Consider the following 15,734-nt stretch of genomic DNA (forward strand, 5'->3'; position numbering starts at 1 on the left):
TTCCTCTGTTGGTCACGTTTGATAAAAATTAGACCACGAGTTTTACTGTGTAATGATCCTCTAAAGAGCTCTGATGACTATGCACAGGATTGATTGTTCTGTCAGTAAATCGCATTTAGAAACCATAACCATGAAGTTTTTCCTTCACCAATCTGACCTAATTTTCATGAAGTGTGTGCTTTCCGTTGATATAGGCTAAGCACACCTGCATTTGGACACTAACATGTTCTTCTTAGTCAATCCTCTCCGATCTCGTCAGGTTGGTTGGGAAACATTTATTCTGTTCTGTGCAGTGACCAAATTGAGGTCTGGGTCACTCAAGAACAGTGAGAAACTTGTCCTGAAACCATTACAGCTGTCTGGGGTCACTGCTTTGAGTTGCTTTAGTCCTTTCAGGCACACCTTTGTTCATTGCCACATTTGAACAACCCTGTCCACCTGAACTGTAGTTTAATATTTATTTGGGCCAATCAAGCTCCCAGAAAAACTCGCAGCAGTTGTGTCATATATTTTCTTTTCTGATCATGATGAGATCATGAGTTTTTATCCTTAAACTAACTCTGGAGCAACAGAACACAGGTTTAATTGCAACTTTTGAGGAAACAGAGGAAAACATTTCTGTCCCGGTCTGTTATTTTTTCTTAGACTGCATCACAGAATGATTAGTTCTCAGTTGATGTACTTGAAATGGTGATTTCGTTTTATGTAAAAATAAAACCCAGCATTGTTAAAACAAGTCTAAAAGCACCCCGTGACCCCTTAGTAATCCAGCAACATCTCCCATTTCACACTACAATTAAATTAATTCTGCAATATGACCATTAACCCTAAATACCACCAGCTGCTTTTGATGAACCTCTCGTTTCATTTTTCAACAGGATTCCTATGACTTGTGACCAGTCAAGTGATCAATGTTGGGAGCAGTTAGACAATCAAACTCCCTCTCTCAGGGTCTTTGAGCCACATTTCCTTTCAGAACAAGAAGCACTTATGTAAGGACGTGAATTTCATGTATCATGGGAACTCAAAAACAGACATCTTTGATCTAATAAAGTTTTATTTTCTTAGAAATGGCCAGTTTCCTGTTTTCTTTTTTTTTGTCTTTCTAAGAAAGTATACCCCTTTTTGAATTCCAACTAGCATCTACATAATGGTTATTGAATACTTCACAATATATTAAGTCTAGATGTTATGGTACATGCATACGATTCAGGCTGCATGAAGAGCCACAGTCACCACGATACACAGGGGAGGGGGCGGGTGAGGACAACGGGAGGACTGCAGACGGACTCTTCAGTTCCAGTTCAAAAGGAGCTTGGACGCCTCCTACTGAAACCCTCTCCACAAAACACTGACTGCATCAACTTATAAACACACACACTCATGCGCACACGCACGCAGAACTTGCACTGTACACAACACATTTACACGCACCCCTTTATACAAGTGTGGAGCTTCTCCACCTGCCATTTAAACTAACACGCAGGAGAGGGTTTTTAGTGTTTAAATGAGACTCTCTTTCACAGAAAGAATTTCACCACTGGGACGTCAGAGTTTCTGCAGGTTGACAGGGTGGGGGGTGGGGGGGACGCTAACCAAAGAAAAATAATAATTATAATATATAATAAAATAAAAGACATTCAAATACAGTCAGCTTTTTGCTTGGAAATACAAAACTACATGAGAAAGCATTGAAATAAAATCCATTGATCAGAACATATATATATATATATATATTTAAAAAAAAAAAGAAAAAAAAAAAAGCCCAAGTGCTCCATCACACACACACACACAATCTTGCTTTTTATGCACACAGAGCAACATCCACCCATCCTTTGCCTAGTCACAACTGCCAAGACAGCCAATCGGGTTGGTGGCTGTGAGGAAGCAGGAAGTCTTTGACAGCAGTTCTTGAGAACAAGAAGAATAAGAGGGCCAGGAGCTGAGGATTAACCGGGAGGAGTTCACACTCAAAGTGCCACCAGCTGACCTTGACAGCCCCTCAGCACAACCTTCTTCTTCCCATCTTCTTTGTTTATGGACTGCAGTTAGAAATACTCCAGAGAGGAATCTCTTGTGGCTGTTCTGTCAGTCTACCCTCAGCTCCACTGCGCCCTCTGGTGCAGCGTGTCCGGCTGAAGCCACTTCCTCTGCAGCTTCTTCCACCTTGATCCCGCCCCGAGAGCGCTGCAATCAGAGTCTCTTTGGGTCCTTATGGCTGCAAGTGGATGTGTGTATGTGACTGTTTGTGTATGGCTGTGTGCAATGTAATGCGTTTGTATGCTAATGTGAGGCTGTTGACTTGACCAGACGCCTTCAGTTATGTTGCAGCGTGTTGGACTCAATGGGCGGCGCGGAGTCATACAGAGTGTCCGTGTCGTGTGTGGGCTCTCCGGCCAGAGTGCACGGGTTGGACAATGTTCCTGCTCCGCAGTCACAGAAAAACCTGGTGCAAGAAGTTACAGGATTATGAACTTTCAATTCAGATAATTAACCTCCCGTGCAGAATAAAAACTCCTATTTCGTCTTCTTTCAAGGTTAAAGCAATCGCTTTATATTTGAAACAGAGACAGAGAGCATACATATAAAACATTTACTAAAATGAGGACAGACTTTTTCAAATAATTAGAAAGGGATAAATGTCCGTAAGATGAAGCTTACCGATCATGCCGTATAAACTCTACATCGTGTCCTTGGTGGCATTTTTTAATGCAGTTAACACAGATGGCGTTCCGATCTGTTGTGTTACAGGTGTGACATCTGGAGAGACAAAAGGAGATTCATTTTCATGAAAACTGGGAAATAAATTAAATGTAAAGAGAGAAAATGCTCAGCCACAGAAACAAAACTCTTTAAAAAAGAAGCAGATCACCCATTCCTTTGTGATCCGAGTGCAAAAATCAGTTTATCAAAAATGCATTGTGAATAAAATGGTTAAAGTACCTAAACGTTTGGTCTACAAATGGAAATCATTTAAAATGTCAGTCACAATTTTCTAAAGCTCAAGTAAACATCTTTAAATCAGTCAAGTCCTTAGGTACCTGATATTTAAGGCAATATGAAAATATCTAAGCAAGTGAATGAGGGATCTACACAATGAGTTTTTTCCCCCACCGACTATGAAAATGGTTACAGCTTTGCGCCAACTAAAGACTAATCTACGATTCCATGTTTGTGGGAATTCAACCAAAATAAGCCACTGATGGGTGCTTGTATTCATCTCTCAAACAAGCAAAGAGTGCATCCCCCCTCAGTGACTAAAGCGATGTACAAGGTGGAATCCAACTGTTTGAAAGGATAAACAACGCACCGACAAGAAGTGCAAGCTATGCCTGCAATGAAAATTTTAAATAATTCCGACTCTTTAATTCACTCCACTACAAAGAAGTTCTAGTCCACTATAAATGATGTTGGGGACAAAGACAAAAAAAGCCCAAAAGCAGCAAAAGAAAATTAACTAAAGTCACCTCTATTTCAGGCTGTCCACATATAAACATCAGTCCAAATTTGGACATGGGTAGATGTGTCCGACGACACGGTAACACAAGGGGACATGAAGGGTTAAGCTCTACTTAAATGGATTCAAGCTTACCTGTAGAAGTCATGCATGGGGTAACTGGTGTAGCTGGAGATCTTATAGAGACACTGTCCTCTGCTCACTGCCTTCTCAATGGCATCCTGATTATTCTGAATCTTGTTATCTGGAAGTACAAATGGAAAATTAATCTGGTAATAGAGCAGACATGTAATGACCATGTAGGTCCAGCATCGAACAGCCATTTACCTTTCATCGTAACGTTGACTCCAGAGGCCAGAAACAGACCCCCAAAGCGATTGTTGAAGATCTGGTTGCCCTCCAGTGTTGCGGTGGCATGGTTAGTGATTTCAATACCTAAACGAATAAAGGAAAGATGAGCCTAACATAAGCAAAAAGGAGATAAACAGAGACGATATCAGTGCTAATCAAAAGTTTGTAAAGCTAACCTGCTGCGAAGCCATCAAAAATGCGGTTCTTGCGGAGTATTGGATGGCTGTTGGTGCTGATGAGCACACCGGCCTGAGCGTTCCTGAAGATGTCGTTCTCTTCCAGGAGACCTCCAGAGAAAACCATTTCACAATTAGCTATACACGAACTGGAGCATCACCACAAGACACAAACATCAAGGTAAAACAGCTTTACTTCTCCGATGGTTAAAAAGAACGTCAAAAATAAACGCATTTCATGCCAGAAATAAGGTCTAGGTTTAAAATACCGGAGTTCCCCTTTAACATTGCAACTAAAAGACGACCAGAACTATAACTGCCCCCTTAACCCCAACTGTGTCTTTGCAGATTCATGTTAGAGTTTATATAAATAACTGAAAGGAAATTAACTCATTCAGAGAAGAGAGCTCACTGACAAGGAAGAACTTATTGGATACATTTAACGAGAAGCGATTGATTTTGCATTATAGAGATAACCGACGCACAGTATTATCTGTCCGATAAAACAAAGAATTAACATTCATTCAACATCCAGTTACTTTGTTATCAGTTTGGTCTCGTTCTGCTATTTTTATTCTACTATTTCTTTACAATTACTCCTCAATCAGCACTAATGTTCAACAGATTCTGTTCACCACCTTTTAATAAGACAACTCAACTGATGAGTGACTGAGCTTTAAGAGTTAAGCCTAAGAACAGTTATGGTGCTTCGTACAACTGACCCGAGGCAATTAGCCTTGCTGAAGATGTAACGCGTTATGTTTAAGTACCTCGGCCTCCGTTGAAGATGCAGATGCCTCCATCTCTTCCATCATGGATCTTATTTCTTCTCAGCGTGGGGTTGCTGTCTGTTTTAATCCACACCCCGGCCATGGCATTGTCAAAGATCTCATTGTCCTCGATGAAGCCCAAACCTGTAACATGTTAAATCATCATTAGACAAAAAGGTAATTAGTCGTTTTATACCAAACAAATGGAATGAAACAGAAAGTTAATTACACACCCGAGTTGTAGACCAAAATGCCTCCATTCTGGCCTCCCCATATCTTGTTGCGCCTTATCTTTGGGTTACTCCCCGTCCTGAGAAAATTCAAAGTGATTATGTGAGTTTACAAAGGAAACTAAAGTCAGCTTTTACGTAGAATAAGCTGCATTAAAATGGCCGACACAATCAGTATGCTCAGTGAACACAATGCTGACGGGGGTACTCGTTACCTTATTTGTACACCCGAGTACATGTGATTGTAGATGTCGTTGTCTTCCAACACACCATGCCCATTGTCATAGAAATATACGCCAACCTGAAGAAGAAGAGAAGAACCGATAAGCAGGAAGTTACATGATAGTAAAAATTAAAATACAGGGAACTCTATTTGGACATTTTGAGCTACTTTCTGTGGCAAGGTCTGTCTAATGCTGCCTTGAGAATGTGAGCACCACCCAAATTTAAGGACAACTAGTTTCACCACACAGATGTGGACAGTGCTTTAACTGCAGTATTTTACCGAGTAACAGAGAGTACAAAATAGTCCAGCAGCTTACAGAGATGTTAAAAAAAATCTTTCACAGAACGATCATTTTGCATGCAAATGTAGGGGGAAAAAAAATCCCAGTACAGTCGCTGTCTTTCAATTACACTTTGATACCACCACAAGCAGAATGCAGCTCTGTGAAAAACACTAATCTGATCTGAATGTTTTCATGAAATCAACACATACATTCGGAATAACCGAATTACCGCCGTCTATGGCAGATAATGGCCTTACCAGCAGTAGACAGCAGTCAGCGTGCAGCTTGAGGAAGCACGAGTAAAACTAACCGCTGCTCAAATTACAGACGATAGAAATCTAAAACAACTCGAACCTCAAACGTTGCATAGTGGTTTGAGCAATCCCTATACTGAGGATTTTAACGTGTCACTTTTGAATCAGACAGCTATTTACCTCGAATCTAAAGGACTTCATCTGAAGAACATCCATGTTATTGATCGGCTGAGTGAGACTTGTTGAAAAGCTTATTGCCAAGCGTTACTTTTGCAAGGATCAAAGAGGTGGTACATGTTTGTGCTTTTCCAGGATGTTCAAATGAAGTATTTGGAATTAGGCCAGTAATAAGGTCAGTCAGAGTTTGAGTTGTTTTAGAGGATGAAAATGTGTCATCGCAGTTATGCCTGGTTCTGAGCAACAGTTAGGTTAGCTGGCACTACATCCCACTTCCTTGTCTACTGAAAGCAAGACGCTCACTGCTGTCAGCTTTAAAGATTATTTCAGACTTCAGAGGTGAAATGATTATTCCATTTGACCTGTTTGCCACTGTGGATGCGGTTCTTGCGGAGGACAGGGGTGCTGCCGGTGGTCACCCAGACTCCGGCTAGCGTGTTGCTGTAAACCTCATTCTCTTCGATCACTCCCTGGCCTTTCTCATGCTGAAACACAAGCAGGACCAGTTGTAAGAAAACCTCCAATGAGGAGAGTTGAAGATCAATCAAAAACTGAAACATTATCAGCATTTGCTGGTAGGCGGTTGTATTCCAATCTGAACTCCACATATTCTATCTGCCTGCTGCTTCTTGAATGAAGAGTGTATTTACCACATAGATGCCCCCATGTTGTCCATCATGGATTTTATTGTGCCGTACAATGGGGCAGCTGTTGGTTCGGATCTGGATTCCAGCCAAGGCGTTACCATAGATGTCATTACTCTCTATCAGACCTCGCCCGTCTCCAAATATGTACACTCCTCCTTGGTTACCGTTGTAAATAGCGTTTCCCCTGAATTTAAAGGGAAGGAGGTCAAACGACTTGATATAAACTCTTCATAATTACTACAAATACCATCCTCTGTGTTCTTACCGTATCGTTGGGTCGCTGTTGGACGTGATCCACACACCAGCAAAATTATTGGCATAGATTTTGTTCTCTATAAACTGGCCCCGCCCTTTCTCATGGACGTAGATGCCTCCTGTTTGGCCGTGGTGGATCTCGCAGCGCACCACCGTGGGGTTGGCGTAGGCCTTCACTTCAAAGCCTGCTATGCGATTTCTATGGATATTACAGTTCTCAAAATAACCCTGAAACACAGAAGAGATTCATTTAAGGGGTTTGTGACGTTTAATCCAGCCAAATGTTAGACAAGACACAGCTGACGGTATTTACCATGCCGTGATCAAATGTGAACACTCCAACATCTCGTCCGTGGTGAATGTGGTTACGTCTAATGATGGGATTACCATGGTTTTTCACCCAAATTCCCGCTAGCGCATTGTTGCTGATTTCATTGTCCTCATAAATTCCCTGGAACAAAGATCGGCAGTGAGAGGTTATGTTTTTTTTATTTATGAGTGTATGTTTGTGCACTTATGGCAATAAAGCATGCTTACCTGTGCGTGGTCTGTAATGTACAGCCCTACGTTCTCACAGTCGCTGATGTTGCAGTGCTTGATGGTTGGACAGGCTCCCTGTCCACTCACACACACAGCTGAACCCACTAAACACAAAACACAGAGGGGTCACACAAGAACAGGCTTGCCAGTACTCATCTGTAAGAGAATTAGAAAGGAAGCAAGCTTATCCTCACATTTGCAAAGCTGAAACTTATCCATTTAAGTCTTAATAAACAAGACAGTCGTTGAATTTGTCAACACAAAAAAGGTTAACGTCCATAAATTAACAGGATGTCGTCACCAATTACTCAAAATGGAGACAAACACTATCTGACTAAATGAATAACTGCTGGGTTAAGATCTGAAATCTGGCTTTTGTCATTCTAAAACATGAATTTTCTCAGTAAACAATGAGAAAATGTGTTTGGAGTCAGTGCCTGGTTGCGTCACCCAAAGCTTCAGTTCATACACTGCTGACATTTTTATGTTAAATTGCTTGTGTTACACGTTTTTTTTTCAAATTGCTTCCACCGACAGCATTCTTAATCAGTGTTTTACTTGTGATGGAAAGAGATTTTAGCACATTGTAAAGACTTCTGCAGGAGTTGGGCTGTTTTTTCACCCCATCTCTCGCTGAGGGTTGCACAGCGCCGTTTCTGTAGCAACAGCCCTGATTTTTTTCTCCATTTGCAGACAATTTGACTTGATAAACAGAGGCCTCAGAAATGCTTTGGTAGCCCTTTTAAGTTTTGTGTAATGCTACAACTCTCCAGAGAAAGATATTGTGATCAAGGCACCAACCAATCATTCTTAAGAACAGTTTTATAGACAGATCAGGTTTGTTTTCTTTTATGATTTGAAAGAATTATAAATAGGAATTATGGGGGTGGTGTCCTTGTAATTCTATGGGGTTCAAGAACTTTTTCTTGCAATTACATGACGCAAACGCACACGTCTCATACAGTATCAGACATGAAAGATACTCAAGAGTAGCCTCAAAAAAATAAATTGCACTAATTCAAATACAAAGTATTCACTATACTGTGCGCAGACAAGCCTGAAAACTAAGCAAAACATGTAGATGAAAAGGAATTCGGAATCTCAGAAATAGCTTAACTGACAATGTCTGCCCTCCAATAGTCCAAAACTATACTTAACGAAAAGGAGCATCATAGTAATAAATTAATCTTTATTAGGAATATGACTTTACAGCATATAATTCATCTGTAAGACATACAGCTCACCAATTCTAGATGTCAAATGACTTTTCATGGGACATGACCTTAATCAGACAATACAAACAGGCTTTTCTCATCACCAAGACTGAAAGACACTTGGACCCAACAGTGTTTATGAACACTAGGACCCAACAGGCCGATTTTACCCCTCACAAATTGATAAACGCGATTCACAGCAGTTGCCAAAACAAAAGACGGAAAAAAGTTTTTTTCACGGAATAAACATAAAAACAAGCAGCCAATGTTATGTAAAAATTACATAAGTGTCCTCCAGTAAATGCTACTTTTGCGAAGATTGAGTTGGAAGTGCTAACAAGGAACATAATGAAGCATATTCGCACCCTGAAACCAGCGTGTTGTGCTGTTACCTGTGCATGTGGAGCGGATGATGCAGTGGTCGATGTTAGGGCTGCAGTTGACTGTGATCTCCAGACAGTGGTGGGCGTTATGGTGCTGCGCTGACTTATCATCAGGATTAAACTGAGGACAGAAGAGCAACTGAGGTCAGACAGTGGATACGATTACTGACAACACTTCTGCCACCCACCACATCCACAATGGACTCCTCTTACGGAAGCATTAGTGCCACTAATACTTCGAAGCTTATAACAGGATATAATGAGTATAATGATGAAGTGGAATGGTGAGACAAAAATAATCATAGGACCAAAGGAAAGGTTTCTGTTTGAACAAAGATTTTACGTAAATAAAAACAACCCTGGAGCTGCTACAAGAGCCTTAATATGTTACAGCTGATTGGTCGTCAACTTTCAAACAACTTCATTCAAAACTACTATGTTTGATGTAATTGCAGCCATTTAATTTTTTTCCCCACAATCTGCTAAACATTATCTTAGATCTTCTACATGGTGTAGCTGGCACTGAATCATTAAGAAACGAGAGACGAGGCCAAACCTTCCCACTGCGACTACATCATGATCCATTATAATAGGACAAAAAAAAACCTAAGATTTGATGTACAGCAACTCTTTGCATCTGTTTGAGAACAGGGAGAGGTGAGGAATAGGTTTACCTTGATGGTCATGTATCCCACATACGCATCTTCTGAGCCCTCCATGAAGACAAACGTTGAGTCTCTAGTATTTTCTATCACCACTTTGTCTGCTACTTTACCAGGAGCTGAGGGGAAAGCAGAGACCTTTCATTAAACCCCCACACATGGAGACATACACACAGCTGTGTGAGTATCTCTTTCTTAGAAGAGATATTGATTGAATGCAGCATAGGCATCATGTCTTCACTACTTCTCAATGAAGACAACATACTTACCTGCGCCAATCATGGTGATGGGGGACTCTATATAAATCCACTCATCTGTATAGATGCCAGAATGAACAAAGATAAGACCATCGAAGTGGGCCTCCTGTACCCCACCCAGAGCGTCTTCGATGGTGTCATAATACTGCAGGAGAAAGGCACAAACACTTTCAGGCAGAGTGCATTTACACTTACAATTCAGAGAACAGTTTCAAATAGCAAGAGCTGTGATAAGCTGTGAAATGCAAAAATATCAAGACGGAAGGGTTTTCTCTTCAACTGCAGGGTTTTAACTTACCAGCATGTTTTCCCTGCCTTTGTATCTGCCAGGGTTACTGTAGAAATGCTCAGCAAAGCCTGGCTTTACATGTGCACCTTTGTACTGAAACAAAGAAAAAGCCCATATCAGTGCACGTTGCTGCTGGTCTTTATTTAACCGAGCCATCAGACTTCCCTATTCAGCAATGCAAAAGATGTTCTTAAGATGATAAAGTTAAGTTTTTAATTAGACACTTGAAGGTATTATTTATAACCCAAGAGTTACCCACAGAAAAAAACCTCTAACTCTGAGTGTCAAATAACCAAGAAGACTTTTACACTACAGAGTTATTCATTTTCTGGTTCCTGTACTTTGCCTTTACCTTGCTATCCATCAGAATTATCTGAAGACCTCATGCAACCATCAAACCAGTAACAACAGAACATATGAACAGGTACCACAGTGATCAAAATTGATTGCATTTTGCAATGAACGTAATGACATACTGCATTCTTAAATGCCTCAACATCACAATCATAAATAGCTTATGGCAATGAGTCGGATACCTGCAGAAAGTGACCATAGTAACTAAATTGTTTTTATTAATTTACGACTGCATTCACTGCTTTGTCTTCGCTTTCAATTTTTCCTCTTGTGTTCTAATTAATAATGCAAGCATGCTTGCCAATAATCAACCTGAGGCGATCCAGCTACACATTTACAAAGAGATCCAAAAAAAGTCTTCAAAGCCATTTCTCATCAATCTTATCATTGTATCAAAAATACAATTCTCTACAGTATTTCAGAGATTCTGTAAGAGCTAATTGTTGAGGTAAACTGAACACAGACACTTAGATTCAATCTTACTGTAAATGTGAAATTAAGGCTCAAAAGAGACTTAGCAGTCTCATGTCATAATATATGTACATATGACAAAAGCTGTCACAGATACAGTAGCTTAGTTAAGGACATTTCCTTAAACATCTATCCACATTAATATCAAGTGATACTTGTGCTACCGTTTGTCCCTGTGCAGTCCTCGACCTTCACACAATCAACATGCTTACACTACTTTGCTTTCCATGTGTTCGACGTGTGTGAAAATTGTTCTAACTTTCCCATTTGACAGAGATATCAGATATTCCTGAGATATCATTTATTGCAAGGCCCTATCATGATGTAAACTGTTTGTGTGTTGAATACATAATAAAGAAAACAGAAATAATTTCAGTAGTGGAGACTAACTTACCAGCTGCTGGAAGCTCTCTTTCCAGGGGTTTGGGTGTTCGTGCTCCTCGGGGCTGACCTGGAAGAACCTGCCCGGCTCAGGATGCATCATGGGACGAGTATACTCAAACACCTCCATGTATAGCCGTTTCCTAGAATATAAAAAAAAAAAAAAGCATGCAGAATAAGTTTTAGCTGTACGTCCTATAATGATGCAAAGCAGTCTTCATGTCTTTAGCTGCACCCACCATAGGATGGGGTCGTTTGCTAGCTGGCTGAATCTCTTGCAGACACAAGCTGCTTGGCAAAGGTCCTGCTCCAGTAAGTAGGAGAAAATCTTCAAAACAACCTCATCCGGAAGCTTCTGCTGCAGATATTGTTCTGCTGGGGCTGCTAAAAATGCACAAATACACAGAACGTCAGCCTCCAGAAAAAAATAAAAATAAAAAGCTTGTCACTGCAAGCACACTGAACTACTAACAGGTAACTCAAAAATTAAACTCCAAATAAAGCAATCGCTTTGCTTATCTAGCGACAGAGCTTTAACACACACCTGGCAGGTCGTGGCTCTTACCGGACACTCGTGCCCGCTTGGCTCGATGGCCAAAGGCCTCTGTTGATGAAGTGGAAGCTCCCTGAAAAAGAGGGCAAGCAGGATATAAATTCCAAGCCAAGATCCAAGCGATAAGTAATTAAGAGGGCAACACAACATGCTGCCAAAATATCATTGTTGCTTTGGAGGAGGATAAAACAAATCAGCACTACTCTCTCTCAATCCATCACATCTGCACTCTCCAGCCTGTAGACACAAAGTGCATTCAAAAGCCACATAAAATGCAAGTCAGAGCTACAATCTAACCTCCATTGGGCCCTTGCTGGGACAGGCAGAGGCAGTGGCAGAGGCAGCAGCGGTTCTCTTGGGAAGCAGGGTCTTGCGTCGAAGCTGATAGGGACTGTTTTGAGCACCTGGGCCGGACTCCTCAATAGCCATTTCTGCTGCGGCTGCTGCAGGAGCCTCCTCATCTAAACAGAGAAAGGATGTCATATGCACACACCACATACCAAACATGCACTTATAAGAACAAAGATGCAATATAGAGGAAGGTCATGCAACCAGAATAAAGACGCGCATTTCTTTAATAAGCAAAATCACCACATTTTTTTGCACCAACATTTTCAGATAATGCAGCACACATTACGGACATTGGGTTCTACATCAAGCTCGCATGCTGTGTGCCAACTGCGCAGACCACAGAGAGGGTAATAGTCGGTAAGGCAGACAAAGGTTGGTTGATTGATAAAGGCAGATGCGCTCCCTGCAGCCGAAGTGCCTTTTTGTTTCATATTTAGTTGATCCCAACAGATACCAGACACTACACGTTTGCTTCTCGATCGGGCAGAACCAGACTCATCTTTGTGGCGCTGTCAAATTAGGGGCCGCGGATGAAGTCGATGAGACGTGCAGCTAATGGCTAGAAACTGAACTGCGTAGCTGGCAAATCCGCGGTGTGTGTAAACAAATCAAGCAACGGCTAGCAGGCGCCGACAATAAAGACGAGCGTATTTGTTCAATCTGATAATAAACATTAGCTTCACACCACAGACCCAGGCACACGGAGAATTGAGCTAAATCAGTATCATCTATCACAGCTGATCTATGTGGCCTCTCGAAGCAGGGAGCAACTAGCTAGCATTGCCCCCAATCGCTACTAATGTTTTTGTTAACGTTACACCCCAAAAAAATGGCAGATTACACCCTCAGAAACGGCTGTGACAGCTGGGTATGCTGCAGCCGAGTAAACACGAAGCTTAACATTAGAGCTTGTAAAGTCGATCCTTTTGCCTCTAGCTGAGGAATATGAGCCACATATGATGTCCGTGTAGCTGCATACGCATTACGTTGAGCGAAGACAACCCCCAACCGCCTCCTAACCTGGTGAGCTAGCTAGCCCCGATCACTCAAGCCAAACAAAGCGCGGCCTGGCCTGAGCCACAGAGCAAAAAGCCTCGGGTTTTCCTGCTAAACCCGCAGTCTCTGGTACAGCTGAACAAGACAGCAGCAAATACGAGGGTTATGCAAAGAATGATGTCGCCTAATACAGGTTAGTCTTAAACCACTGGCAGACCGTGGCCTAGCTTACCTCTGTCCCCGTTGTTACGTTCGGGCTGTACCGGGCGCGGCCTCGACACTCGCCTGGGTCTCCTGTTGGTGGCTCTGACGGAGTTCATCTGGGGAGTTGGTTATCGAAAAATAGACCGCTATCCTCGACTGCCCGCTGCCAAATTTAGCTCTCGGCCCAAAATGCCACCCGGACAGTCTTTTTCCCAGATACCCCCAAACAATCGCGATCAAAAACACAATGGTATTTGGAAAGTAATTGCGTTTTTCTTCTCCGTGGTGTCACAGCTCCCCTAGTTTCACTGCTCGGTGCCAGCTCCGTCTCTGTCTGTAACAGGAGGAGCCATTAACCCACACGGGAAACAATCGCGAGAAAAAAGAACAGAATGTCGTGTAGACCAATCGTATTTGTCGTTTTATAATTTCCTCTTACAGCGGCCAATAAAATGCTGTGTGTCAGACTACTTAACAAACCAATGTCTTAGGGTTGGGAATTGGTCAAACAGCGATTTGATCATTGCACGGAATGGGCATCAAAGGGCTCTCTGGTCATCAATTAATGTACAGTTTGCAACTCAAGCTCCCTTTGCAAGAGGCGCATATATGGGTAAAGACTTATGTATGCATGTATAAATGTGTTAGATCTAATATGTTTCCTCTTTGACAACAGTTTCTTTAATTATTAGTCATATTTTCTGAAAATATGATGCACTGGAGATATTTTTCTCGTTTACATGGAAATAACAAAATTATTGATGAGCATAAACTAAATTTGCAATATAGATATGAACATTAGCAAGCGAGAGAATAAAATGGGCTAAAAAAAGAGAAGGTTTTGCATTTCTACAAGGAGACTATACTTTTTTCTTTGATTAAACACAAAACACGCCAAACAGAATTACTAATTAGCAGGTGTGGTTTTATTCAGAATATTGATACGTTTTTAGTCTCCAAATAATTTCAGTTTATTTCTTAAAAATTGAAACAATAATTTGTTGTTATACCTTAAAATACCTATATTTATATTATAAATATTTTTCGGGGCAAGTGTTGTCAACTTACAGAATTTTGGTGGAATGACACTTTAATAAACACTTCTGCTTAGTGTCGTTTTATGTAAAATGACCACCAGGGGGCATTGTTTAGCTGCAAATGATCAGACCATGATCTGAAAATCCTTAAAGACAGAACTGTACTGATTCTTTTTTCCCTCCTTTTTTGTGACATTATCACAGGTTTTTCTTTTATTTATTTTTTTAGTCAGGCGAGACTCAACTAGAGCAGGGATTCCAGTAACGAGTGTACCTGTATATGCATTCAAAGGGAAAATATGTTTTTCTTTTAGAAAATCGTCTTTGTAAAATGCGCAGAAATATGCACAAGTTTGTGGTGGAGATTTGTCGTGTTTATGTAGTCGTGTATGTAAGTGTTCTGTAAAAAGCTTTATCTTAACTGCCACCGTTTTATCAAAATTTTAAAAGTAGTTTGTTTATCCAAACTAAAGTTGCCTCACACTTAAAACTATGCTTTCCTGTCACAGTTGTTAATCAGCACATTTATGGTGCCTGATGAAATTACTAACATTACTGTTCACAGCTCAGTGGACCATAGAATGGCAGAAATCACTATAAACCCTGAATCTTTAGCGTCAGCTGGTGGTTGATGGGTAAACTGCACCCCCACATTTAGCATGTAGGAGGCAGTGCATCCATATCAATGAGACAGACTCAGATTCTTTCTTGCAGCTGCAGCCTTGAAACTCTGGGTTTCTGCTGAGAGTGTGAGCGTCTTATCTTGGTGCCATATCCATCCTCCTGTAATAAGCAGAAAGAGCAGCTGTGTAGTCTGTCCTCCCACACCCACCCACCCACCTTGATACACAGAGCAGAGGTTGGTAGGGTCACCTTGTCCTTGAGAGCTTTGGATGCGCTGAAGGACAGAACTGATAGATTAAAAAAAAAGAACGTTTATTGCACAGGTGTGATTTTTCCTCTGAAATCCACTCAAGTTGAGAGATTTATGAGAAAATTTATCTAAAGATATGAGAACACCATGCAATAATGTATTTTGTACAAAACAAAGAAAAACATAATTGCATTTCAACAATGATTACCGAGCCTTTCTTTGGAAAAATAGAGACACAGGTGAGTTAGAGGGGATATAGAGACATGAGGAGGTTCAGCAGACCCAGTGTCTAAAGAGATTATTAATCACTGTGTCTTGTCGTGTTCTTTTTAATGAATATTA

The 15,734-nt window shown here is 41.1% G+C and overlaps 1 protein-coding gene across 4 annotated transcripts; it reads right to left on the reverse strand.

Annotated features, from left to right (window-relative positions):
* Positions 1–1,039: 1,039 nt before the first annotated feature.
* On the reverse strand, positions 1,040–13,841 carry fbxo11b (F-box protein 11b). Of its 4 annotated transcripts, none has more exons than XM_072373920.1 (22): positions 13,510–13,841; positions 12,228–12,391; positions 11,943–12,003; positions 11,617–11,758; positions 11,391–11,520; positions 10,181–10,264; positions 9,895–10,027; positions 9,638–9,744; positions 8,973–9,084; positions 7,364–7,470; positions 7,140–7,277; positions 6,837–7,054; positions 6,575–6,755; positions 6,287–6,409; positions 5,200–5,285; positions 4,988–5,064; positions 4,755–4,898; positions 3,985–4,095; positions 3,785–3,892; positions 3,593–3,701; positions 2,662–2,760; positions 1,040–2,446 (listed from the first exon to the last, which is right to left on the reverse strand). In XM_072373920.1, the coding sequence occupies exons 1-22, from the start codon at positions 13,595–13,597 to the stop codon at positions 2,317–2,319; spliced, it is 2,652 nt and encodes an 883-aa protein (XP_072230021.1). In that variant the 5' UTR covers positions 13,598–13,841; the 3' UTR covers positions 1,040–2,316. The 4 variants fall into 4 exon arrangements, with proteins under 4 accessions (XP_072230021.1, XP_072230020.1, XP_072230019.1 ...); XM_072373919.1 differs by having other exon boundaries at positions 11,617–11,761; XM_072373918.1 differs by having other exon boundaries at positions 11,922–12,003.
* Between the last annotated feature and the right edge of the window lie 1,893 nt (positions 13,842–15,734).

The sequence above is a fragment of the Leuresthes tenuis genome, unplaced genomic scaffold (assembly GCF_036924035.1).
Source record: "Leuresthes tenuis unplaced genomic scaffold, fLeuTen1.0.hap1 SCAF_20, whole genome shotgun sequence".
NCBI classification, from domain to species: domain Eukaryota; kingdom Metazoa; phylum Chordata; class Actinopteri; order Atheriniformes; family Atherinopsidae; genus Leuresthes; species Leuresthes tenuis.